The sequence below is a fragment of the Corticium candelabrum genome, chromosome 5 (assembly GCF_963422355.1).
Source record: "Corticium candelabrum chromosome 5, ooCorCand1.1, whole genome shotgun sequence".
Classification (NCBI taxonomy): domain Eukaryota; kingdom Metazoa; phylum Porifera; class Homoscleromorpha; order Homosclerophorida; family Plakinidae; genus Corticium; species Corticium candelabrum.
Window position 1 is genome coordinate 4,126,626 of NC_085089.1, and position 27,198 is coordinate 4,153,823.

The 27,198-nt window shown below is 42.7% G+C and overlaps 3 protein-coding genes across 3 annotated transcripts; 1 reads left to right on the top strand and 2 right to left on the bottom strand.

The window, feature by feature from the left end:
* Window positions 1–5,335: 5,335 nt before the first annotated feature.
* LOC134180276 (NF-kappa-B inhibitor-interacting Ras-like protein 1) lies at window positions 5,336–6,107 on the bottom strand. Its single transcript, XM_062647393.1, has one exon. The coding sequence runs from the start codon at window positions 6,058–6,060 to the stop codon at window positions 5,509–5,511; it is 552 nt and encodes a 183-aa protein (XP_062503377.1). The 5' UTR covers window positions 6,061–6,107; the 3' UTR covers window positions 5,336–5,508.
* Window positions 6,108–7,624: 1,517 nt separating this feature from the next.
* LOC134179570 (endoplasmic reticulum membrane-associated RNA degradation protein-like) lies at window positions 7,625–13,291 on the bottom strand. Its single transcript, XM_062646507.1, has 21 exons — window positions 13,084–13,291; window positions 12,856–13,019; window positions 12,555–12,656; window positions 12,451–12,472; window positions 12,250–12,323; window positions 12,088–12,185; window positions 11,962–12,017; window positions 11,891–11,901; window positions 11,770–11,833; window positions 11,595–11,712; window positions 11,429–11,531; window positions 11,312–11,341; window positions 11,174–11,242; window positions 9,869–10,045; window positions 9,708–9,791; window positions 9,048–9,133; window positions 8,879–8,980; window positions 8,679–8,820; window positions 8,177–8,268; window positions 8,021–8,122; window positions 7,625–7,962 (listed from the first exon to the last, which is right to left on the bottom strand). The coding sequence occupies exons 1-21, from the start codon at window positions 13,256–13,258 to the stop codon at window positions 7,809–7,811; spliced, it is 2,025 nt and encodes a 674-aa protein (XP_062502491.1). The 5' UTR covers window positions 13,259–13,291; the 3' UTR covers window positions 7,625–7,808.
* Window positions 13,292–18,058: 4,767 nt separating this feature from the next.
* On the top strand, window positions 18,059–18,838 carry LOC134180439 (uncharacterized). Its single transcript, XM_062647584.1, has one exon. It carries the CDS (start codon window positions 18,144–18,146, stop codon window positions 18,657–18,659), a length of 516 nt encoding a protein of 171 aa, XP_062503568.1. The 5' UTR covers window positions 18,059–18,143; the 3' UTR covers window positions 18,660–18,838.
* Window positions 18,839–27,198: the final 8,360 nt, after the last annotated feature.

Below are 27,198 nucleotides of genomic sequence, written 5' to 3' on the forward strand. Positions count from 1 at the left end.
CCTCGACATGTCTTTGTTGCGTTTGCGTCCGTCGAGCGGGATGAGAGTCAACTCCAGAACAACGAAGTCTTCGACAACTTCAAGCTGACACGGTTGAACATGTGGGTCAATAGCAGACAATACCCAGTCAGAGAGATCGAAACAAACTTTGCCGAAGCCTCTAGAAATTGCTCGAGGGCGTATATTCTGAAATCTACCCGATCATACACGTCGACGCGTCCAAGCACGGAGAAAGGTTGAAGATGGCCGCGGCCGACCTCGAAATACGATGGCAATTGGCGAGCAATTTTAGAAACCTGGCAAACGACGACGATTCGGCGTATTACATCTACTGCGTGATATTGAGTGATTGATACATGACGTTGGAAGGGGTGAGCGGTAAGATGAATGTGATCGTCTAATGTAACCTATAGATATAGCCATGAGTTACGTCAAGTTTGGGTTCACTCTGACGGGCAGTCAGAAGGAAGCGTTACGAAATGCTCTTCAGAAACACACGGGCTACAGCCTACGATTATCTCACTCTCGGTTACCGGGAGGTGATGTCTTGAATATAACCCGGATTCAATACAACAAGATCACAAAGGCAAAGCCTTAGCGACGGAACATTGATTTGAAACTCTCTAAGTCGCAGATCGCTAAAAACCAAGGAGCAATCGGCTGGATAATAACTCAATTTGCACCTAAAATCCTCAAACTTGCCCCCTCGGTGCTCGGCACTCTAGGATTTGCCGCAGCATCGGATGCTATCTCTGGAGCCACCAAGAAAGCTACCAGTGGTGATGGTGCGAAACCTAAGAGAAGAAGAAAGGCTGGTACCAAGCAGGGTGGATTTCTGGGCACGTTGTTGGCCGGCCTAGGGGCACCTCTCATAACGAGTGCATTGGGTATCGATGGTGGAGCCGGCAGGGCAGGCAAACTTTAGAAGGATTCATGTTATCCGGCTCTGTGGGTGGTGGAAAAAGAGAAAGCGTTGAAATCTCTAATCAATTTACAGATGGATAAGATACTCGAGAAACGCGGGGTAGGTAACTATAGAGAAACGTACAGTAAAGACACCCTAGCCCACAAGTCCGAGTCTCTAGTCATCAACCTCAAAGATTATTTTGATGGTAATGGCATCCATTGGGTGGTCATCTACAATGATGGGGTCAAGATGTGAAATATTTTGATGATTTTGGGATGTGCCCTCCGGATGCAAAAGATGGGAAAAGGCATCGTGTACAACTCGAGTATGCTACAAGATATAAATAGCGTGTTGTGTGGCTACTATTGCCTATATTTTATTATTTATCGGTGGCAAAGACGCTCCATGCAAGATATTCTTCTTGATTTTACTCAAGTCCCGTCGTTGGAAAATGAACACTGTGTGGTAGAGGATTCTTAATGTAGACGTATATATAGCACCATGGTGTCGTACTGTGTGAGGTGTAAAAGAAAGACACCATAATTGAATTCGATTTCTATGCGGACAAAGAACGGTAGGATAGTGCTGAGATTGACGTGTGGAAACAATAAATCCAGATTTATGTCGAGAAAAGAAACCGAGGGTCGTGGATTGGGTGGAATTATATCTCATATACCACTTATCGTGCCACCACTACTCAAAGGGATAGTTGGTAGTGGAGTCAGAATGGTTTGCGTCTACCAGACACGATGGGTTTAGGTAAAATAGTGTGGACGGAACAACTCGCTGGAGAACTCCATAAACCCTCACAACGTCGGTTTCCGACGAGACGTGTCAGGGTTGGAGGTGTGGACGACACGTGGTCTGCGGATCTCGTCGACATGCAGTCTTTTTCTCAAAATACAACGACGAAGTCAAGTATCTTCTCAACGTCATCGGCGTGTTCAGCAAGTACACGCGGTCGATTCCTCTACGAGATAAAACGGGCAAAGTCATCGTAGAGGCCTTGGATTCGATCATTCCTCTCAAACCCAGGAACTTGTGGGTAGATCGTAGTGGTGAGTTTTACAATAGGACCATGGATCGTTGGTTAGAAGAAAATAATATTCACAGGTATTCGTACCTACAATGAGGGTAAAGTGGTGGTGGCAGAACGATTTAATCGGACCCTGAAAACAAGGGTGTGGAAGTATTTCTCGGCCAACAACACCTATAGATATATGGACGTTTTGGATACCATGTTGAAACAATACAATACCTCCTATCACAGATCTATACAAATTACAATGACGCCCACCAAAGCCAGAAAAACGAATCCATCTTTTGGAATCGTCTGTGTGTGTGTGTGTGTGTGTGTGTGTGTGTGTGTGCGCGTGCGCGTGAGTATGGTGATTAAAACACTCAAAATTAAAAATTGGTGATCTGGTTCAAAAGAAGACGACCTTTGAAAAAGGACACACACCCAATTGGACAGAAGAAGTCCTCGAGATCGTCGAAATACAAACACCAACCCGGTGACTTACAAGGTCAAAGACTGAAAGGGAGAGATTATAGAGAGCTCCTTCTACAAACCAGAGTTACAAAAGATGCCCCAAGACCTGTTTCGTGCCGAGAAAATAATACGAAAAAGGGTCGATGAGCGTTGGTTAAATGGAAAGATATCCTGATACATTCAATAGTTGAGTGCCCATAGACGACCTCACCACCCTTGGATGAGATCTTCGATAGTGTTCTATAGTTTCTTGTATGATTAGAGTCTTTTGGGCGGTGGGTGTACATCCTTGGGTTTGCTGGAAGCTCGATCCATTTGCGCGAATATCTTAGGTAAAATATATTCCAATTTGATGAGTTTCCTTTGGTGGAGACTATACCATATTTTCTCTATCTGTCGATTTCTTATCGCGACCATCCTCTTCTCAGCCTTGGTGAGATCGAATCGTTCCAATTGATTTCTAAGATGATATTTAAGATTGTATTTGGATCTTCAGGCCCGTAGGCTGGGGGGAGTTCGGAAGTTCGGACAAACCGCCTGTTCATCTGTGTAGCTCAGCTGTGCAGGTCCGCTTTCGATCCAATGTAATGGCGCGCTAGACTTGCGCCCAGTCCTTCGCGATAGGTTGCTACGCCACGTGCGCTAGCAATCACGTGTGCATAGGATCATGTGGTTTCACACATGTTGTTGTCCTGCACTCCAAAAACATGTGTGAAACCTCATGGCCCTCAGCTAGCGCACGTGATGTAGCAACCTGAGGACTTGACATAATGGCGCGTAGTACGCGAGACGCGCCTCTCTCTAGATACGACGCCCGGCGGTGCTGCAGGATTGTTTCACATGTGACGCTGATTTACGATGGCTGATTGCATGGCTACAGTAGTCGACTTTTGAGCTGCACGCGGAGGTGAACGAGTGGGACGATACACAACGGCGACAATATCTTGCTATAGAGATACGGCTAGAGAGCTATACCCGCGTGCACGTTTAAGCGATACTAAGTTAGTAAATTCTTGGAATCTACGAAATTTGTTGATTTCCTAGAGTTGAAGTATTGCAAATTTCTATTATAGAACGTACATTAATCCATAGTCTAGTCGTCTCCGTGCGAATTCGACGATGTCCTCAGTTAATTTGGCCATTTTCGCAGAAAATTCACTTGAACCATTAACCAATATTTGGGCGAAGACAGCGAATTTGAGTGAATTTCGCCTTAGACATTAAATTTTAATGTGAGTTCTTGGTGAATCGGAATCCGTCATAATGAATTCAGCGGTAACAAAGACAAATTTCACCCGAAATGCTATTTTCGGCACAGCAAAATTTGCCCGTGTCACCGCTGAATTCAACACATTTCGATTTCACCATGAACTCACTAAAATTCAATAAATTCATGCACAGCGAATTCACGCTACTACTTATGGGGCACAGAGCTATATTTACTAGCAGCCTAGACTCATCATATCTACGGGAATTCAGAGAAGAAACCAAATTTGTAAGCGTTAGTTTTGGAGTACGTGTACTGAGCATTCCTAGAGAATTCCTCTAGGGCTACCGCTGTCAGTGCTGTAGAACAACGCTTTGGTTCTAGTAGGCACGCAATACATATCAACACCTTTAGCTATCTCAATGAAAGAGAGCGATAACAGTGCTGCATGAACCCTATAGGCGACGAGAAATTATTGACCCCTTTCCAGTTCCGGGTACTTTGGCTGTACAGTAGAGTTAGCAATGTGTTTCCAAACGCACTGCAAAGCAGGAAACTTACCTAGGCGTGTTCCTAGAACACACAACGATTGATTTTAGTTAGCCTCGAGCAACAACGAGGCACACGTGTACGTACTCCAATCGCAACAACGCCTAGGGTTAGCAACAGTCAAACAGTTGCTGCAAATGTACTTTGTACTTTGCAAGCATGCACAAATTAATTAACACCACGTGCACGTCACTACAGACACAAGCATCCCAAAACTTGTTTATAATAATTAATAATAATATATTTCAATTCGCATCCAAATAGGACACAGAACTCTCTGGAGTAACAACAAATAAGAACCACACAGACAATTTAGTAACAGACATTGTAACTTATACAGATGGCTCAGGATTTTATACAGGTGGCTGAGAAAGGACAGGCAGTCCTAGCATCAAACCGTAAATCACTTGGGTGCTTTGTCGCAGGCTTCGCTATGGCCTTGAATATACACTCGAAAGTTATCTAGGATAGTAATCAAAATTAGAACGTCCTGCATGAGACTGGCGAACAAGCTCCAACAACCATATAAACAACTACATATGTCGAGATTACATGAGCGCTGTACACTGTACCAGTGAACGCACGCTATTATAGTATAGCTAGACATTCCAAAGTTGTTTACATGGTCGTTTCCGTCGAGTCGTCGAGTGGAATCGGTATTTCCGTCCAGTCGGTATTTCCGCGAGTTGCTACTTTCGGTGAGACGACAACTCTGATCCTCGCTACGCCTAGGATTAATAAAGGCCGTAAGTATACTATGGTAATTTTAAGTTCAGAAGCGTTCGTCGAGTCTGCATGACTACATGTTGATAGATGCATCAATCACTACTGCCTAACTTGATTCTATTCCCCGGAAGTGAGTACTGAAGTATAGGTCACACCTTCAGCTGGACCATGTTACACCAATTATCTTAAATGGTTCCAGTTGCTGATCGGTTGGTCTTACAAGATAATTGGATAATAACCATTGCTCCACCCGTTTGTCTTTGATATGCAAAAGTATTATCCTTCCGTTTTGTTTAGAGGAAAGGCTTAGATAATTTGATAAACAGAAATGCCAGACCTAGCGGTTTCTAACGATACGTATACCGAGATCATCGCGGAAGTTCAAAAAACAGCGGAGATATTGATAATTTTCAAAGTTCACTCTTATGGGAAACAGACAGTAGAGTATCTTAATTAATTAAGTTAATTCAATAAATTAATTAAACACGAGTAAACACAATTTGTAATAAACAAAATACTATTTGTAAAATAACAGCTCACCCATAACTAATTAGATATCCTATGATATATAAATAGATCGCACAAGACATCTATACAAAAATGACTCGTCATTGTTATTAATGACAGTCAGTTCTTCCTCGGCAAAAATCGCTTTCCTCCGGCTGCAATTCTAGACATAATCCACACAAAGGGTTCTGATATCGCCAGCCGTTTTTCTAGAGCTACCCGGTAGTGCTGTAATGATTGAGTATGCGCCCAGATGGCAACAGACCGAGACTCTCCATTATCTTCTCTTCCTGAATCCATTGTTGTCCCTACAACTACCATGGGCATATGTTCTCCTCTCATTGCCTCTATCTGTTGTCTCATGTCTTTGATGTAGGTAAATGACTCTCTACAATTGTTGCAACTATACACCAAGACGATACCGTCAGCCGACGAGAAATAGCGCTGCTTCATTTTGTCGTCCATGACGCCCGACTGTCCAGACGTGTCGTAAATATGCACACGCTCCTTACTTCCGTGTTCCGTCTCGATAGTGCATTCGTAGATGTCCTCGATTGTCGGTGGAGGAGGGCGTGTCTTGAAAACACGTCCATACACCATGCTTTCAAGAAGTGACGTCTTACCAACTCCTGACTTGCCCAGAGTCAAAATTCGGTAGATCGTCTTAGGCATGTCCTGGTTCAATCAAGAGAAACGTGGTTTCGCGATCCACCCACTTCCTTCGTGAAGCATCACGTGGTCGACAGTCTAATAGGCATTGCATAGTTTCACGTACTGGCTACCTGTGTACAGGACTGCACTGTAACAGTTGGAGTAACATGGAAACATTTCTTGACCAAAGCTCACACTTGCGGTGCTAATTATATTACTATTCACTGCAATATCACTCTTGGCAAGTGATGGCAAGTCTACTGCTAAATTGGTCATCTACGTGAGCCGCTAATGATTTACCATGCCAAAAAAAATTTGTAGATTTCTGCGGAAACTTCACTCACACTTCTTAATTAATTAATTGCCGAGGGTAGCGAGGCTTCTAATCCGGGTCGCACAATAGAAATGGGCGTGGTCCTATATGGGTCTATATCGAGGCTTTTGGTATGTGTGTGTGTGTGTGTGTGTGTGTGTGTGTGTGTGTGTGCGTGCGTGCGTGCGTGCGTGTGTGGCGTGTGTGTGTGTGTGTGTGTGTGTGTGTGTGTGTGTGTGTGTGTGTGTGTGTGTGTGTGTGTGTGTGTGTGTGTGTGTGTGTGTGTGTGTGTGTGTGTGTGTGTGTGTGTGTGTGTGTGTGTGTGTGTGTGTGTGTGTGTGTGTGTGTGTGTGTGTGTGTGTGTGTGTGTGTGTGTGTGTGTACACACAAATCTCAAATTTCTCCTCCCACGACCACGTTTCATGATAGGACCTACCTTAAAATATCGTTTCCGTGTCCGACTACAGGTGAGTTCAAGAACGATTCGTGCAAGTGACCAAACTGCCGCAAAAACGCTTCATGAACTTTCGTCGCCCCATTCTTTTGTATTGTAGCTAGGGACTGTGTGTACGTGACAACCAAGAAACACCTTCAGGAGTTGAATGCTGCTACCTACAGTCAACTATTCACACGTCAGTATGATCAATCATTTACTACACTCTGCTCCATCTAACACTGTTGATAGTCAATGTTAGCGGATATCAATTTCTATGTCAGTAAATACCATACCACTGTCGTCACAACGGAACCGATTCCATACCCAGACTGCACATTTCAATTGTCTTGATCACGATCGCAAAACGACGACTACCTATACCAGGCCTATGTACGTAATCTAGACTACTAGGAAGTTTGCATGTTTACTTCCATGACAGCTAGGGTTTCAACAAATACATATTGTCTAGCTAGGACTCGGCGTTTCAGTAGACGGTCTGAAAACTCCGTCGGACGTGTTACTCACGAACGCGAGGCGTATACGGATACCGTACAACTAGTTTACTTAATTTAGGGTACACAGTTCTACAGTACAAGGCCTCGAAAGTGAGAATGAAACAAAGCACATTTTATTGTAATTGTAGATAGTCTGTACTGTACACTGCAAAACAAATTTATTCAATAATGAAAGCACACCAATCATTTTGTCAAACTAATATCATTCATGTCACTAGTACACATACAGCAATGATAGCATTGGCAAGTGAGAGGAACCTCTGCATGTGTCTACTGGCATTCTGAAACTGTACACCTCCACATTCTTAGTGCTAGGCAAAGTGATCGTAAGTAAATCAACAATTACTGAGAAGTTCTAAAGTAAGGTAAGAATTGAATCAAATACATGTAAACTGTACTTGAATCAAAATACATGTTACACTGCACTTCGCGTATCCATGCTATAGGGTAACAGCGTGGCAGTTAAGAGATTGTACTTCTCTTTGTCCATGCACTACCACTTAGATTAAATATCACGTTTCTTCAGTTGGGTTTGTTTCTGCCTCTCCAAGTTTTCCTGAAATACAGTGAAAAGAGCACATGCTTCATGCCATTTGTTGGCACTACTGCTTGTATGTATGTGAAGCTTCTCAGCACATTGCAAACTACTCTTGACACACCTGCAAACACCTAGACTTGTCCACAGAATACACATGTATATCAAATTATACACTGCACCTTATAGAATCAACATCAGGTATCCAGCCGTCCATCATGGCACAAAGGTTAAGACACACGTCAAGAAGTAAGCAATGTAATAGTAAACACAGCATGGGAAAACTAAGTTACACAAACTAATTCACGTAATTACATAAAAGAATAATTCCAAATAACCTTTTACAGAAACTTTCATAATTGTGCCTCTGTCTTGATCTTAGTTCTCTTTTACACCACTGGCTCTTTCTCTGCTTTCCAAAGTGAACAATCTAAGAACACACACACACACACACACACACACACACACACACACACACACACACACACACACACACACACACACACACACACACACACACACACACACACACACACACAGTGTACCTTTGCAGCCATCACCAAGTCAATGACATTCAAGCAAACACATACCATGAAACATTACAAAACTGCCTCAAGTATGACAACAGTGTAACTCCACATGCATTCTTGAAAGGATAAAAACAAGCAAGCATTTTATCTGCAGATGCAAATTGTTATCTGTCAAGCAGTGTTAAAAGCACACCATAACAAAAATTTTTAGTTTGTCACATTTGTGTACTTGCCCAACACTACATGACTCAAGTCAAATTTGAATTTCATACATACTTGACCTGATTAGTGTGGCAACCAATTAACCAACCTGTGCCACTGAACATGACCAGTGATCCATCACTCTTCTCAAAATTCCCACAACTTCAAGAGATTCTCTAGTAGGGTACAATGATGGCAAATCAGCTGACTTTAACCAGTTAACAACGTGATCTAAGCCACCAATATAATAACTAGAAATACAAAATAAGAGTAAACTAGTGTGCATTCAACAAACAATGCATGCCTTACGTCCACTTGGTCTTAGTGATCTCTAATGCACACAGGCTTAAGTCTTCAACTTTGTGGCAACTAGTGTCTATGACACATGCCATCAGTGTGTTACCATCAACACTGCAGATAACATATCAGTCACAAACAAATTGGTCTAAAAATGCCGTGATGCATAGCGGGCAGTTACATGTACTGCAAGCATGCATGAGGAGTACTGTCATCTGGCAATTCAACTTCCTGCAAACATTCGCCTTTCAAAACTGCATTGAAAATCTGCATAAATATTGGTATTAACTACACAAGTTAATGTATCTAAGACTGTGTCTCCACTTGGGCTCTTTAAACATGTTTAACGTTAAACATGTCTAAACTCTAAACATGTTTAGCTAGACAGTGTCTCCACTTGTCCATTTTATCCGGACTATTAAACTAATTATTCAGGACTTTCTTAAACCATGCGAATTCATTTCTTGTGCACCAGACAGTCGGATAAAGTCTTCTGGTCGTCTTGAAAACAATTAGAGACACTCTTCGCCGAAATCACTCTCTCCGAACACTCTGCATCAGTCTATGTCGTCTCTGACATTGTCTTCTTCCAATGGTCTCCAAAGAAAGAGAAAGAACAGCACGAAAGAAGCATCATCCATTGTCGTGGAACTCACATTACTATCACGTGACTGTTAAACCTAAACTACTTTCGCTAAACTACCTCTGAAACATGTTTAGCAAAGCTGTTTAGGTTTGCAGTTAAACAGGTTTAACACTTCTTAAACATGTTCAGACTTAAACAGGTTTTAAGCATGTTTAAGCCCTAGTGGAGACGTGCCCTAAATCACACCAAGATAACCTGTCGCTTGAGAAATGCACTTGGATGAAATAAAACTCCATAGCTGTCCATGCTTGCTAAAACTGCTTCAGCAGATGCTCCAAACTATTCAAACAAAACAACATAAATTCCACTGCAATACATTATATGCACAGTTGTAATCTAATCAGTCAGTAACTTACATACTGAGAAGACAGTTTCATTGCCTTTGGTATCCATTGATAGCATACTGATACAAGTATGGTGACAACAAAGTTGGTCAGTTGGACTGGTAGACTAAAAATATCCACCTCCCCATGACTCAGCTTGTCCCTCAGTCGAAGTCCTTCGGGATAAGTAAGCAAATCAAAAATTTGCTTCTGTCAAAGTGAGACATGATAAGTCAGTAAACAATAAGAGCCACTTGTGCCAACTATATATAAAAGCACAAAACATGCAAGTGTGCATGTGTGCACGTGCGCGGGCACGTGCACACACACACACACAGACCATCAACCTTTTCATCTAGTGAAACATTAACACAAACATTGAAATGTCTTGGCCACGTGAGCCAATATCATAGAATGTCTTTAGAAGTTTAGTTTAAACCTTGCTATTTCTAAATGCCTCTGCTTGAGTGAACAGGTGCAGTTTGCTCTGCATCAATGCTACCGACATGGAAAAGACATTTAATAGCTGATTGTCCATAGTAAAATTCTTAGCTACTACAGTGCCCAGACCAGGCAGTTATACCACAACTGACCTAAAACTAATAGCCCTGCTCACATGCATCAGTGTTATCTCACATTATAATGTGCTGCTGACCATTGGCAGATTGCAACTAAATCGACACACAAGTTATAAGTGAAGAAATGCCACAATATATCAAGACACCTAGATAATTGTTATCGATTGACCTATGTTAGGATGTCCAAAGAAGAACGTGCATGTTATGAGGCAACAGTGTGGAAAGACACAGATATACTCAAATAAGCCACAGATGCCTGCAAAAGTTAGACAAAAATGCAAGCCGTATTGTGTTGAAAAAAGCCAGCATTAATTGCAGTCTGACTTCCTCAGTGAGACTGTATCAAACCTGAAAGTACAGTGGTGCAAGTAGCATGTTTGTGTGATTAATTTCTGCTTCTTTTGCAGTAGGAAGAAGACTGCTGTTGCATCTCATAAGTAGCTTTGTCCTAACACAGGCATTTGATTTGGTTGGATGTAAGCTAACACAAGGTTGCTGTGTAAAAAGTCCCAAATCGAGATATGCTAGATTATTCTAACTATACAAACTTCCTTGGAATGATTATGTTGATCTGCCCTTCAACACAACAGCAGTCTTAAACCTTGCCATAAAGTCAGTGGCATGCCACAGATTGTGGGATAGCATGGTAGTAAATCACGAGTTTGTTTTCAAGAAGACATGAGATACTGCTCCACTCTCAAGACAACCACTTGCAACTGTACATGTATTACTTGCTAATTAACAGACTACACATACTAACCAGCTGTGCTGAATTCAGTATTGACATTAGTTGGTTTGATTTCATATTGGTAACAAGTGGGCACAAAATCTACACCATAATACAAAATAGGTATCTGACTTACTTAATTACACCTTGATATTGTTCAAAATATCATACCTCATCCAACGTTGTGTATAAAACAGACGACTGCATAAATTAATAAAAGAAAACAATTGGTTACATTCTCTACTTCATAATTAACCAGTAACTTGAGTAAGATTCACGTAGACTTACCTTAGCAGTAAGAACACGCTCTGAACAATCATTGACAACTGCATACAGGCGCCTCAAAACGTGCTCTAGTTGTGGTAGCAACAGAACCATGCAAATCCAATGTCTATAATTACAAACACAAGAAATGACTCTACCCTATGTAGTCTTCACGAAACTGTTATATGACTGCCTGTCAGATTTGAGTAGTCCAATGGAGTAAATGAAGGTATCTTCGAATCGAGATGGGAAAATCTCAGAATTTCTCATAATAGTAATCAGTGACTCTGATTCCATTTCATGGATTGCTATAGACACATATCAGATATGAGATAATGCACCTCAATATTGCTGATAACTTTTACGTGGAACTGCAGTAGAGACTACATCAACCTTGTCAACATATGACACAAGATCTCGATGACGTATCTTAAACACAAGATTTCTTCAGCTGCAATAAATACTTAGCTGCTACATCAAACCAACTTGCATTTCATCTAATGTAAGATGCCAATCAATATAATCTTGTGCTGATGGCATAGCATTATCTTACACACTTGCTTCTAATAAATGTCCTAGTGAAGCAATCAAGATCAATAAAAATGATACAAACCTTCAACACACAAAACAATGCAATAAGCAAAATGTCTTGTCATTGGCAATTATGTTTGTAGTAAAATCACTGGCATTGTAATTCAGCTGCTGAAAAAAAGCCGTGCCAAGCAATATTTCTCAAATTAAAGCCAGTGGGTGATCCAACTATTGCTTTCAGACAGCACATCTACACAAACAGCATATACATATAATATTTGATATCAAGCAGTTAGAATGCATTGATTTCACACTGCTGGCCTTCCAAATACTTGCTCCAATTCAGTGGTACAAAGAAGATCTTTCAAAAGAGGAGGGCACTGTGAAGCTATAACAGTGAAAAACTACTCTAAGCACACTACCACCAAACATGTCCCAAGAATTAATTCGACACTAAAAAGATCACCAAAAGTGCACTGAAGCCTTTAGTATTTATAAGACTTGAAAATGTATACCTCCTGATATAGAGACATAAACCTGCAGAACCACAACATTTACACAATGTGCACACAGAAGTCAATTAATTAATCTTGTAGAGTTCAATATAGTCAGTACATACATCTCCCAGAGCTCGCTCTAGTGAAGCAGTCCAGAGGAGTAAACACAACAGAAACTCATTGGAATCAGTAGATTTGACATACTGAATGCACTGTTCGAACACCTAAAGCAATTTAGGTATAATTTTAACATTCAGTATAATAAACAACAAACGCCCTCTAGCAAATAATTATAGCAAAGTCAGACACACACCAAACATATATGCAAATTCAAATACAATACATGATTTGAACATGCTGGTGTAGCTACAGGTAGATGATTCTAAAATGTTGTCAAGTTTAATTACAAAATACAGGAAAGACCTTGTCCTTGCCCGTCCAACGAACAAATGGCAAAACCTGTGCACGAATTTCTTCCATTCTCGCTCGACTCACGTATCCGTGAGCAGCTTCAATATACGGCAGCAGAGAGCGAGCCAAACCAGACCAACAAACATCATTATGCTGGTTCGCGAGCTCACTCTTATCTGCAAACGGTCACCGTTTAAGCAAACAGAGATAAATGTCACTGCGGCTCATTCTTGCAATTACCGCGAAGAAACAAAGTTCTAGCAATGACCGAGAAATCGAAATGTTCGTCTTCGAGGTGTACTTTACTAACACCCTCAGCATATGAAGTTTCACACAGAATTCGCCGAATGTCACTAGACAGAGCAGATTCTCTGTCTATCAGACACCTAGCTCTTTCCAATAGCAGGTCTTCCATAGCTAGCCAATGCTGCGCATGCGTCTGACACTCAGTGGGCCTGAGTGAGTACGGGGGTACGGTAAGGGCGCCTAATTGGGAACGCCTACACGTACTTCCGCCTGTGTCTCAAGTTCTTTACTGAAAAACGAATCTCACTGCACCTAACGAACCATAGCGTTGAAGCTTGATCTTCACTCTACACCCTCTAAGCAGCTGGCACGCTAGCGATCTACCGTGTTGACACAAGAGCTGCTAACGAGTGGGAGGTTCACATTACTGATATCTACGAGGCGTGTCCTAATTGGGAACAGTTCGTTTCTCGTTGACTAAGCCTTCCAAGAGAATTATAAGACTGTGATCCAGTAGTCTAATATCTTCTGTGTCATCAGAATTTTTCCAGGCATTGGAAACTTTTGGTCTTCCCTACTACGATCTTATCTAGCGCGTGCCTAAAGTAGGTCTGCTGTGAAAGGAAGAGAAATAACTGTCACCAATTGGGCTTGACGTAAAAGGGTCGCAGGAAAGGGTCTTACTTTTACATAATTGTGGCAAATCAATTGCAATTTCTTACCGAAACGGCATATCCATGTGAGTGAATGTGGTCAATTCCGTCCTAGAATGGCATCCTCTTGTGTAAATGATTGTCCGACGTGTAGTTCAGCTTTGCAAACGTCCATACATACAATAATTTATGACTACAGCTCATACAGTAGCGCAACTTATCTATTAGTTGCACCTCCTACCAATAGATCTATACTCCAAGCGCATAGGACCCTAGACGGTCTAAGGCAAGTGTGCAAGAGGTCTTTCGTCTTGTTTTGAAGTAGCGGCAAACGTTCCTCTACATTGAGTAGTCAAATCTCGCAACCTGCAAACCTATTTACTAGAGTTCCCACAACGACAGCGAAAGCACGCTCTGTAGGTGGAGTTTGCTATACGTTGGCTAGTCATTAGCAGTTCAAATGGCTGGAGAGCGCAATTCTGTTAGAGCGTATGCGCCAGACACGATAAAGCAAGCAATAGAGTACGTAGAAGTGCAGGGATTGTCATACCGACAAGCATCAGCAAGAGCTGGTTGTGCCGCCACCACCCTATTCAAACACAAACACCAGAGAGTCAAGTACACCAGCGTTGGACGTCCTACTGCCCTCACTCCTCTAGAAGAGAAGGTTATTGCTCGATGCATTACAAGCCTTGGAAGTTTTGGCCATCCACCAACTCGTGACATGGTTGGCAGTGTCATAAAAAAATACTTCGATGACTCTGGCATGCAGAATCCATTTCCTAGTGGCTTCCCAGGCAAGAAATGATGGAAGAATTTTTTCACAAGATGGCTAAGTTTGAGTAAGCAAAAACCAGAGCACTTGACCATCCAGCGTGCAAAAGCAGGATCGACTGAAGTAGTGGATAAATTCTTTTCCAATCTAGAAAAGATCTTGCAAGAGGAGGGTCTTCTGACTCTACCATACAGTGAATTGGGGAGATGTCTGTGGAACTGTGATGAGACTGGACTATGTACATCTGTTACATCAAAAAAAGTAATAGTACGAAAACGCCAAAAAGATGTCTATGAGATTGGCACGGGTTCTGGCCGTGATAACATCACAGTTCTTGCTTGTGGATCTGCGATAGGAGAACGCGTCTTGCCATATGTTGTCTATAAGGCCAAGACTACAAATCCTAGCTGGATGGAAGATGGTCCCCACGGTTGCATGTTCAGTGTCAGCAACTCAGGATGGATGGAAAGCGCTCAGTTCTCTGAATGGTTCATTCAGATGTTTTTACCAGCAACAAAGCTTCTTCGACTGACAGCTCCTGTTGTTTTACTTCTTGATGGCCATGGCTCTCATGCCACGTTAGAGCTAGTAACAGAAGCTGTAAAACAGAATACTATCATCATTTGTCTACCACCCCATACAACACACATCCTTCAACCACTACATGTCGCTGTTTTTAAATCTGTAAAGCATGTGTGGGCACGACTTTTGAAAGAATTCAAAAGTGAAAAGTTTGAGGCTGTGGTCTCTAAACGTAGTTTTCCATCCTTGTTGAGTCAGCTGTGGAAAGAGAGCTTTTTCCTGAGCACTTAGTAAGTGGATTTCGTGCCACTGCCATCCACCCCTTAACAGAAGCATAATTAGAGAAGATAAGCTAAAGCCATCGAAAGCCTATTCAGGTACATCTATAGAACAACCCTCGTCAGCTACTCCTGTAACAGAACGTGTCACAGAAATTTTTAAGAAACACTTCCAAACAATTCAAGAGACGAAAGCTAATGTGGAAGGAAGTAGATTACAACCAGGCTACTATGGTGAAGCGCTAACAAGCGAAGCAGCTATTGAAAGACTAAAGCAGCGAGAAATGCAAAAGTCAAAGGCTAAGTCTAAGTCTAAACAACAAGTAAAGAAAACAGTAGCAAAAAGTCCTCACATTGATCAGTCTAAGAGCACATGTCATGGCTGTGGTGCACACTATGACAAGGACACCAAACAGGAGCAGAAAAATTGGATTGGCTGCGACAAGTGCCGGAGGTGGTACCATTACCATTGTGCAAACTTGTCAACGTACCCAGACCTTGAACAGTTATGGATGTGTCCAGAATGTAGTCATTGAATTTAACAAGTAGATTACAAGACAGCATGTTGTAGCAGCGGTTCCACATGATAATAGTATTGTAGCGAGTTTTGTTACTGCAATGTTGGATGATAGTAAAGCTGTTAGTTTTTGTTCACGCCAGTGTCTAGGTGAATTCCAGGAGCATGTGGGAATACCTTCAACAATTCATAGCCACAGTTCCTTCCAACTAGTCCGTTTGCGACGTTTCGCAACTTGTACTTGAATATCAATACAAATACCATCATGTTAGTCCCTTCAGAGTCTTGATTCTCCCTTTCTCTCTCTATCACATGCCAATCCAGCCCCTAGAGGAAATTGGAGCCTACGCTCACAGTACAAAGACAAAGAGAGCTAACGATCAATCAGTACAATACAGAATTGATGCTCTGTAATGCTGTAGCGCTGGCTTACTCCACCGCTGCACGATCGTCAAGAACTCTGCCGTTCCCAATTAGGGCACTTTGCGCAGATATCAATATCTCAACGCGCGTCTTCTAGAAGCTCTACCTAGACAACGGAAATTTTCTAGTCTGCAGTTTTCAGTTCTTGTTTAGCCTAAAAACTAAGCTTCAAGTTCATGCGCTACTCAGTGCACAGCTGTACGGCTTTCAAGTGAAACCTGCTGAAGAAGGCGGAAATGAAAGTAGGCGTTCCCAATTAGGCTCCCGTAACCTAACTCCGATCACGTGACAGTAAACAGCTCAGAGTTCTTGATAAGAAAACCGTACGCCTTTCCTATTACAGCACGTAAGCAGACGATCCTTCGTGGTTTTAGCAGACAGTGACATAACCACTAAGTCCTTGCCGTTGTGTCTCAAACGGCTTGTTTGTTGTGAGAACGATGTAGGTAGTGGAACTTGCGGTCCAAAAACTTTCTTGTTAGAGACAATCCAAAAGACTAAATGCTATTTTGTGCAACCCACTTTACCACTAAAGACGTTGATGCAGACAAAACGCACCGTGACCCTTCCTTTACAGTCCAAAATTCGATCACATTGTCACAGTGGTAGACTTACTTCGCTTGCGTTCTGATCTGCTTTATTCGTTTACTTTGCAATAATGGTACGACATTATCAACCTAAAGGAATTAAGAACAAGTTCTCTGACGAAGCCCTGAGAAAGGCACTGCAAGATCTTGCTGAAAATCAGGACAGCGTATGGAAGACGGCAGCTGTGTACGCATTCCCTACTCAACCCTTCACGATCATCACAAGGGAGTCAGTAAAACTCGATACGGTGGACGGCCAACAGTCTTGGCTTACCAGGAAGAGAGAGAAATAGTGCAATGTTGCATTGTGCTGCAAGAGATGGGGTTTCCCCTTGATAGATCAAGTCTCAGCAACGTCATCTCAGATTACCTTTGAGCAAATGCTAGAGAAAATCCTTTTCCTGATAATTTACCTGGTCCTGACTGGTTTGTTGGCTTCTTTAAGCGATGGAAGAGTGCACTGAGTCAAAGGAAACCACAACATCTGTCAAAGAAACGTGCTAAGGCATTGACCAAAGACAGAATTGAGGGTTCGATGGAATTTGTCGAGAAGATCTACAGGAAGGCTGGGTTGTTTAAACTGAGTAAGAAAGAGCTGTCCAAAAGAATTTGGAACTGTGATGAAACCGCTTTTGCTACAGCCCCCTCATCTAGAATGGTCCTAGCTAAGCTAGGAGAGGAGCTAAGTCTGTATATGAGACCATGTCAGGGAGTGGACGTGAACACATTACTGTCCATTGGGGTGGAAATGCCAATGGAGACAAAATCCCTCCCTATGTTCTATATAAAGCTCAGCACATTTATCATACCTGGACCCTTAGTGGCCCTACTGAAGCAATGTATGGAGTATCAGCCAGCGGGTGGATGGAAAGACAAAACTTTTACAGCTGGTTTGTAAAAGGCTTCATACCAGTGCTCAAGAAGATGAAACTTATTGCAGCAAATGAAGAGCCATCTACTACACTGATGACAACAAAACCATGTCTTGCCAGTGACAGTAGTGATGAGTCAGACTTCACAGATGATACTAGCCCCAGCGTGATCTTGTTTTTCGATGGCCACTATTCACACATCAACTTGGATGTCATCAATGTGGCAAGAAAATAGTTATACAACATCATTCTCGTAACCCTGCCTCCAAACACCACGCAAGCATTACAACCTCTGGATGTAGGTGTGTTTGCTCCCATGAAAAAAAATTGGCAGAAAATTCTGACCGACTACAAACGGAAGAACAGGGAGACAAGGTATCCATAAAACAATCTTTCCCAAATTACTAAACAGCTGACAGACACATCCATGAAACCGCACCAATTTCAAGGTGCATTTCAAAGAGCTGGTTTATATCCAAAGCCATCAGCTGCAGCCATTCCTCAAGCAAAAATTAGTCCAGCAGATGCTGTTACTACACGAACACCATGCAAGTGCCCTCGTTCTCCAACAGCAGCTACCACTCCTGCAATCAAACTTCAGCTTAGACACCACTTCTCTAGGTTGTTCCAGAAAACAAGAACGCCTATTCCACCACCAAGGCCAAAGCCATCTGCTCGTGTAGACTTGGCATACTATGGAGAAGTCATAACAAGTCATGAGGCTTATTCTAGAATAAAAGCACAAGATGAAAGAAAACGGCAAAGACTGGCAAAAGCAAAAAAAGGAAAGCAACCTGCACGCCAAGGCAAACGAAAAACTGCAGTAACAGAAGAAAGAGATGAAAACAAGTGCCAGGGATGCGGAGGATTGTTCGACAACGACAGCAATGAGAGGCAAGAAGATTGGGTGGGTTGTGAACACTGTTGGCGGTGGTATCACTAAGATTGTGCTGGGCTTTCAGAGCTTCCAAAAGACGAGAACCCTTGGACATGCTCCAAATGCAGCTAAATGTACACATATCGGAATCAATCAGAGTCAGGCTAGCGCGAGTAGATGCACTGTAAGTAGCACGTCCACACGTTACCCTGCACATAGCTACTAGCTCAGTTTCTGATTAAGAGTGTTCAGTATAACTATTTAAATCATAATCATGTAACCAAAGCGTACCTTGCAGCAGCAGAAATGACGTGCAACGGAGTGATCGATAGGTGTTGCCCCGCCCTTGGGTATTGAGAGATGTGCATGCGAGTAACTTCTCGAGTCTACTGTATAGTAACTAGCAGGCGTAAATCAATAGTAACGCAAGAAAACAATAAGTAGAAGTTGCTCTTCACGATAACAGTGTTTCACATCCAAAGCCAAAGCCTTTTAATTCTTCGTTGCTACAGCCGGGAAACTGTCAAAGTGCGGTCGGAGTTATCCCGGATTACCTTAACACCTGTAATATCACGATCTGCGGCTGTCTGCAGAATAACAGCCTATAACAGTTCACACAGAAACTACGCGAAGGCGAGCCGTCCAGGGCGGAGTGCCCAATACTATGACGGCCTGTTCGAAGAAGGTGCAGCGACGGCCATACCTGAGGACGACGAAGTCGACACTAGACGAAAACGTGGAGTTCGGGTATAACGATTCTAGCTATTCAGCGCCATTCGAGAGATTCTGCTGCGACTCGAAGTCAAGATACGTGACTGGCGATCGGTAAGTGGTTTAGATTTAATTAGAAGGCGATGGCTACTTTTAGTGGAAAGTTTTTAGCAATCTGGCCTTAAGCACTGTCTCGCGAATGTTGCTACCTGAACACTAGGTGTGTAACGAGTTTATTGCTCAGTGTTCCAGACAAGCGGTGGTACAATACTATGTGTGGCCAGCGGCACCATACGATTTTTTCGAATGGTAATGCAATCAGTAAGGTAAACCAGGGAGACTCCGAAAGGTCTGAGGTTCCAATTCCATGGGTAATACGTACTAAAGAAAATGTAGATGTAGGTTCTTGAAGGGAGTCTACAGGGGTGGCCAACTGGCGCTATCCCCGCCATGCCACAGGTGGCACCAGGCTGGTCTTGGGCACCAGCAAGCAAAGATTTGGCACCAAGGCTTGAAGCTACTCAAGCAGATGCTGACGTTGTGACTGTAACTGAATACAAGAGATGATCAAATGTACCAGGATGATACATATCAGGGGTGCCCCCAAGATTATCGTAAGTCATGGCTGAAATTATATAACCACGCCCACCCTAAATTTTGGGCTTTGCTCATTCCAATTTTTATGGTGCCACCACCACAAAAAAACTTTGATGCAGGTTTACTTATACTGAGATGCCACGAACTGTTGTCATGGAATGCTCAGGCACAAAAGAAACAAATGGTATATTTTTAAAGAAAGTTTCTCACTGTCTTAAAACCACATGATAGCTATATTAAGCCTTATAGCTCCTGGAAAATTGCCAGACCTCAAGAAGCTGAGAACCTAAACAATTTTAGTACATAGGATAGGAAGGGCCAGATAAGAAAAGAACTCGTTTGTTGCCGTCAATACATGTACTGACCAGGTCACCTAAATAGTGGGCGGTGCTGACAACCACTGTTGATGTTTGAGTACTTGTATCATATCATATGGCAGTCTTTTATCCTAATTGCTCTTATCTTCAAACCAAGCATCCCAGGAACTACTTGTTAAGCCTGGTTCACAATACACCTCATGTTGTGTCGCGAGTCGACGGGCTGGAATAGGAAAAAAATTCTATCCAACATGTCATGTCACGTCGGAAACGGCCTTCTTTGACGTGGCATGACATGACGTGAAGTGTATTGTGAACCAGGCTTTAGCCTCAAACAACTTGCCACTTTTCAGATACAAATCCAAGTCCATTATCTTCATAGGTAATCACTGCCTACTCATGCAGCAGAGCTTGGTGGGCCTGTACCAAGTGGAAGCCAAGGCATGGCGGATCGCCGTGCCTTTTGTATGCTGGGGACAACCTTGCATACATACATGACTTTTTGAGTATGTATGTCTTGCATAGCCACACCTCTTTTCACTGCATGATACTTCTGGGCAAAATGGGGTCTGGTGAACAGCCTTTGATGTCGCTATGTGCTGAGTAGCCAAATTGGCTATCTAAAGATGGGATTTGGTTTCTTAAACTATTCAGTAAAGACCAGATTGGTATGCAAGCAGTGCAATCCTATCTAAATTAGCTTCTCTTGTTTAGTAGAGAAGAATTCGAAGACTAGAGCTAGAGTCGTTGCTGTTTTGAAATCTGCATGTCTACAGCAGCAATTAAATGCGACCACGGGAACGTGGACGTCAACAGGCTTCCATCTCCTAGGCAATCTGTCATGATCGACGTCTGTACGTAGCGCTGTACGCTTGTGTCACAACGGAGACTGAAGGAGAACGTACTCAATGTAAAGCAATGCACAGAACACATGAGATCATTACCCAAACACAAAGACGACTCATCTTGCTTTGATGACAGTCAGCTCCAAGCCATTCAATTCCAGGACCAGATATCGCTTACTCTGGACTGTCCGTGGTTGCTTTAGTTGTCAAACAGCATCGAGTACATTCGCATCCATTCAGTGTGTTCACATTCAGTCTCAGTAGTGACATGAGCGCACAACGCTAGACGTACAACGTCGAGCCTGCCGAAGTCAACGTTCCGGCAGCTGTGTATAATTGTTGCCGTAGACATTCAGATTTCACAAACAGCAACGACTCTAGCTGTAGTCTTCGAGTTCTCTACGAAACAAGAGAAGCTAGTTAAGATAGGATTGCACTGCTTGCATATCAGTCTGGTCTTTAGTGAAGGTTTAAAAAACCAAATCTGGTCTTTAGATAGCTGATACACAGCGACATCAAGGGCTGTTCACCAGACCCCATTTTCGCTCAGAAATATGACACCGCGGAAAGGGTCTGGCTATGTAAGACCAGTATGTACGCATGTATAAATGTATGTATGTACCTACGTGTGTAGGTAGGTAGCCTCAAATCAGTCTCGTGCAGGTGTGTCTGCATGGGCGTGTCATTTCCGTTGGGCACCAGGATGCCTTCCTGGTGCCACACAAAGGCACCAGCCTTATCCCAACTTGACCGCCTCTGGGAGACTGAGTTGGACATAACATTTACACAGATGGCAACACGGGCATTCACATACATACACACTTGAGTACACACAAATGTGAAGCCATCAGTATTCAGATGATAACTCCCCTCGTCCCTAGGAGCTGTTCATCTTTTTACTGGGATTCTTTCATTCGAATGGGACTGGGAAGAATTTTTCTTGTCCAAATGGGACTTTAGTGTTTTTGTCTTTGGCTGAGACATTTCAACTTTCTGAATGGAATAAATACACATTTCGCTCACTGTTATGGCCTGCAAAGTCTAGATTTTCAGAAACGTCATTTCTCGTGAAAACCCAAGAGGAATTCGTCTTGGTAAATTTTGACAGTAGGTGTCACCTACTAAGCCTAAATATTGTCTGCGCTGTGTAAACAACCTAAACACTTTGGAAGTCAGAAAAGCAAATCAAAGTGTGTCTAGCCTTGTCCCCAGACTCTCTCGCTAGTCTTGTCCGGTGCTCCTATGACAATTCCAGGCGGGAGAGAGTCTGGGATCATCCCGCCTACTTCCTACCATATCTCCTACTAAATGCTCACTAAGTGTTACTCCCAACGTCATTAAGTGTCTGGTAACTTCAAAATCAAATTAGTGTTAGAACTAATCCAATAAACGTACCATACGGGATGCTATGACCATTGTTTGGTGTTTGTGTCATATCCAGCACTTGCAGACAACTGAAGCATGTTGAAAAGGTAAATCTATGGAGTGTTGGTGACGGGTGTCATGTAGGCTTGTAGTCTGAGATCTACAATTGGCAGAGTGATGACCTTCTACCTAGTTCACACGTGAATCTCCTGTGTGGCCACTAGCGTTTGTGTGCAGACTAGACTCTGTAGCAAAAAGCACGCAATGACAAGGGAAGGGGTTGATCTTGACATGAAACTACTGTCTACCCTTCGAGAAGTCTTCAAGTATGAAATAGACATCTTTTTGCGAAAGAATAGCCCTGGAAGCTTCAAGTTGACCCTCCAGACCGTAGTTTCATGTCAAGATCAACCACTCCCCTTGTCATTGCTCGCTTTTTGCTACAGAGTCTAGTCTGCGTCTGCGCGCAAATGCTAATGGCCGCGTGTGAACTACGTAGAGGGTCATCACTCTGCCAATTGTCGCCAACTGTAGATCTCAGACTACAAGCCTACACGACACCCGTCACCAACACTCTATATAGACTTACCTTTTCAACATGCTTCAGTTGTCTGCAAGTGCTGGATATGCCACAAACATCAAACAATGGTCATAGCATCCCGTGTGGAACGTTTATTGGATTAGTTCTAATGCTAATTTGATTTTGAAGTTGCGGGACACTTGATGAGGTTGGGGGTGACACTTAGCGACCATTTAGTAAGGAGTGATGAGGTTGAGGGTGACACTTAGTGAGCATTTAGTAAGGAGATATGGCAGGAAGTAGGCGGGATGATCCCAGACTCTCTCATACGGGCACTGGACAAGACTAGCGCGAGAGAGTCTGGGGACGAGGCTAAGTTTGTCAGCCCTGTCAACCAGACCATACAGTACTTACACATCTTCACAGTTAGATTTGTCGCTTTCATGTTTGTGCCGTATGTCTGCCAATGCTGAAAATGCATAGTCACTACTTTTTACGAGTATAGAAGATTTTGAAAAATTGAGAAAGATATGGGGTTGCCATACAAAAAAAAGAATAGAAACAAAACCATGTAAAGGTGCATATGCTGTGACATATATCTTTCGTATACAGACTGACTGGGCAATACATCATCCCTACATTGCACCATTTTCTAATTAGTAAGGTATAAAACACTTATTGTAGTGTCTCTAATTAGAAAATGGTGCAAGTTAAATGTAGGGATGATGTATTGCTCAGTCAGTCTGAATACGAAAGATATATGTCACAGCACATGCACCCTACATCTTTCTCATTTTTCAAAGTGTTTTATACTTGTTTGCATTCTTTTCTGCATGAACGTAGATATGTGCAGTGGTAACGGTGTACGCGAACAGATGTGCGGCATGCAATTGGCGAGGTGGACAACGAGGCTAGAAATTGACACACTCTCCATGAAGCGCTTGGTACAAGAACTGTGTAGGTTGGATTCGGTGCAAATGCAATTGGAATTTAGAGAGAAATGCTAGCGGTAGAAGCGCGGCTTCAATCAGCATAGAGTCTTCAATCACTGGAAGTGTTGCAGACACGACGACACAGGAGCTTGCCAGTCATTGGCATGGCAGCTGCGTTCATGGCCATCACGTTTTCCTAATGTACTTACTGGTCTCCATACAACTACTGTATTGGTGAAGAATTGCTGTGTCAAAGCAAAGAACGTGACCCGCGTGGCATGACTCCTCCTGCAGGCTGCACAAGTTCATCGGTAACTTCACGGCTTCATTTTTATGTTTAACCTTCCTGCTAGGCAAGCTACTGAGCACAACAGACGGCAAGCAGGTGTTACCATCCTGTGGCTTCATCTGCATGATGTACCGCCATATCCCCATTAGATGTCTGATCCACGTGGATGATGATGTCAACATATCCCGTGGCCAAATTAATGTCGGACTTATATTGGTGCTCACTGAACAATCTGCCAATCCACCAAGTATATTCACTCCAATATTTCATCTTAAACTGTAGTCAAACTTTGGCCTTGAATTTTTCTTTAGGAAATCAATCAAATATTTTTCAAATTTCTTTTCCTGTGCCATTATTAGTCTTTAACATAACTTGAGTTCATGATTGCAGCTGTACTGACTACCTACTGCGCATCTAGTTTGCTTTGACGAGGGAAGACGGCCATTTATATATTTTTTGTTTTCATACACGTTCATTGTACTTGGATGCTCATTTTGGCATGCTACCTGAGGATGCTTGGTAGTGAACAGTGAAAGCATCAACATTATGAAAAACAATGAATTGAACAGTGAAAAACAATTTGAATTGTTTTGCCATTTTGAGCAGTAAACGAGTTTCAACGTATGCAGAAACGATATGATACTACGTCATTACAAACGATTGTACTAAGATAACACCTGAAAAGTTACAGCGACAAAAGAATATCGACATGTCACTTCTGGTTCATGTTCTATGTAGCAAAACCTCAGACTGCTACCGACAAAATGTCAGCTGCACTAGAACCACTGATCTTGAGACCGCCAAACTGATGTGATGAGTTAGCCTTAATGTTCAGCTACATGCAGTTGCAGTTTTGCTCTGTGCGATATTTGACGAGTTGTAACGATTCCTCAAGGCAAACAGTTGAGTCTGAAAACGTGAGGGAAATTGAAGCCCTTCACTTTGTTGGCCACTATGTGTAAGATTGCAGCTTTCGTCCACTGCTCCAGGCATTCGGTTCATCACTGCCTGCAACGTCTTTCCCATGGCAGCAGTGATTATGAAGAACGACCTGGATGTGGAAAGGCAACGACGATCCGGGAAGACCATCAACTGAAGAAAATGACATTGCAGAACCACAGAGCACCATCACGACTGTTATCGTATGAGCTAGCCAAAGAAACCGGCAAGCAGTTGTCAGGTAGAACAGTTCGTCATTGTCTCAGTGAGGCATGAGTGAACGCTTGGAGACCTAGAAGTTGCGGTTAACAGAAACCATCGGTGTGTGCAACTGTGATGGGCAACCATGCAAACATGTTGGTCTTTGGATGACTAGAAATCTGTTCTCTTTACAAATGATTTAAAGTCAGCATATGATGTGATAGTGCTCTGTACGTTTGGCATTGCAAAGGTTAGGAATTTCTTCCTGAATGCTGTGACTGGACGGCCCAGCACGCGGCTAGTGTGATGATGTAGCGATCGATGTGTTGGCATGGTGTGGGGTTCCTGGTGAAACTGGAAAGTTGTTTCGACAGCATGACGTACCAGCAGGTTCTTGAGAACATGCTTATAGATGCAGCGGCATTGATAAGAGACGACTTTGTCTTCCAGCAGGATAATGCGCCAATCGACACATCTCAATGAACAAGGCGATGGCTACGGCAGCATGATGTCACAGTGTTGGACTGGCCGCCAAAATTGCTTGATGCCAATCTGATTGAGAACTTGTTGCATGACATCAAAACTGCTGCCAACTGCCACCAACCAAGAAGTTCAGCTGAGCTCTGGAACGCTTTACAAGAGGCGTAACAGCAGATTCTGTACGTGCATGTCCGGAGCTTGGCAGAAGATGTTCCTCAACATCTGGAAACAGGAAGGCAAGAGGTGGGAACACTCGATACTGAGGACCTGTTGAAGGGCTTCAATTTTCTTTTGCATTTTCAAGACTGGCGTTTTAAAAACCATTAGCCAAATCAGAGAGAGTGTCTAACCTAGGACACTTACGCTGTCACAACGTCATGCACTCTTAGCTCTCATTTTCCACAATGCGAAATGTGAAGAAAACAATTTAGTGTCTACAGTATTTTGCAGAAACCCAACAATCAATGAGGTAACTATTTAGTTCCTAGAAACATTGCTAGTTGGTATATTGTGACCTAATTCTTATATTACTACATACCCACAACGGGTGTCCCTATAATTTTGTTCAAGTTTGTGTATTCTAACCTAACTGGTGTCCAGTTACTCTTCTGCTACATATTGACCTGTCAATAAATCGGACCGTATAACTGCCTGGGGCTACTGGTTTATTGACTGGTGAATATGTAGCAGAAGTGGGATCTGTCACTTACTGTAAGCGAATACTGGACACTGATTGGTGCAACGTCTCAGCTGGGTGCTACAAGCCGGTTATGGACCTTTTGCCAAGTGTATAAACGAAATACACTCTGCTGCGCCAGCTCGTTAGCACTCGGGCTTTGCCCTCGTGCCAACTCGTGGGCAGAGCATGGTGTATTTCATTTGTACACTAGCCAGCGGTGTATATCCTATCTTATACTTATTTTGTTGGTCTGCAATTGTCTTAAAGATGGAAGCGTCATCAAGTAAAGGAGAGAAATCAGCAGCTACTGCATGTATATTCGTACGTGCTGAATTTGGAGTCTTAGTGACGACCACAGAGCAGCGTAATGTATCACAGCAAGCATTGTTCCAGGAATACTGCACCACTGCAAAATGGATTTTTGTCTGGATACCTCATGCATCATGGATGCATCTTAGTGGAAACAGTGGCCTTCTTGAACTGGTTTAGTTTGTGAACTAATTTATGCAACCTAGTTTAACGTGGAGCTAGTTATAGTGGAAACTTGGTCAAAGACAACAGTTCTAGTACTAGAGTGTCTGGTCATGCCGAGTTCTCAAATCAGAATTTGCTCAGTTTAACTCAGTTTTTGTGCCTAAACATTTGGAATGTTATCTATTTAATTAAGTTTCTTCTTAGTGAAGCCAAAGAAGTGCAGTTGGAGCATGGTGATGTAGTAATAAAGATGTCA

Coding starts and splice junctions, on each gene's coding strand:
- LOC134179570 (XM_062646507.1), bottom strand. CDS start 13,258: ATGGAAGACCTGCTATTGGAAAGAGCTAGGTGTCTGATAGACAGAGAA. Junction 12,473..12,554: donor TAGAGCGAGCTCTGGGAGAT/GTATGTACTGAC, acceptor GTGGTTCTGCAG/GTTTATGTCTCTATATCAGG. Junction 8,981..9,047: donor CATGCATGCTTGCAGTACAT/GTAACTGCCCGC, acceptor TGTTATCTGCAG/TGTTGATGGTAACACACTGA.
- LOC134180276 (XM_062647393.1), bottom strand. CDS start 6,060: ATGCCTAAGACGATCTACCGAATTTTGACTCTGGGCAAGTCAGGAGTT.
- LOC134180439 (XM_062647584.1), top strand. CDS start 18,144: ATGAAACCGCACCAATTTCAAGGTGCATTTCAAAGAGCTGGTTTATAT.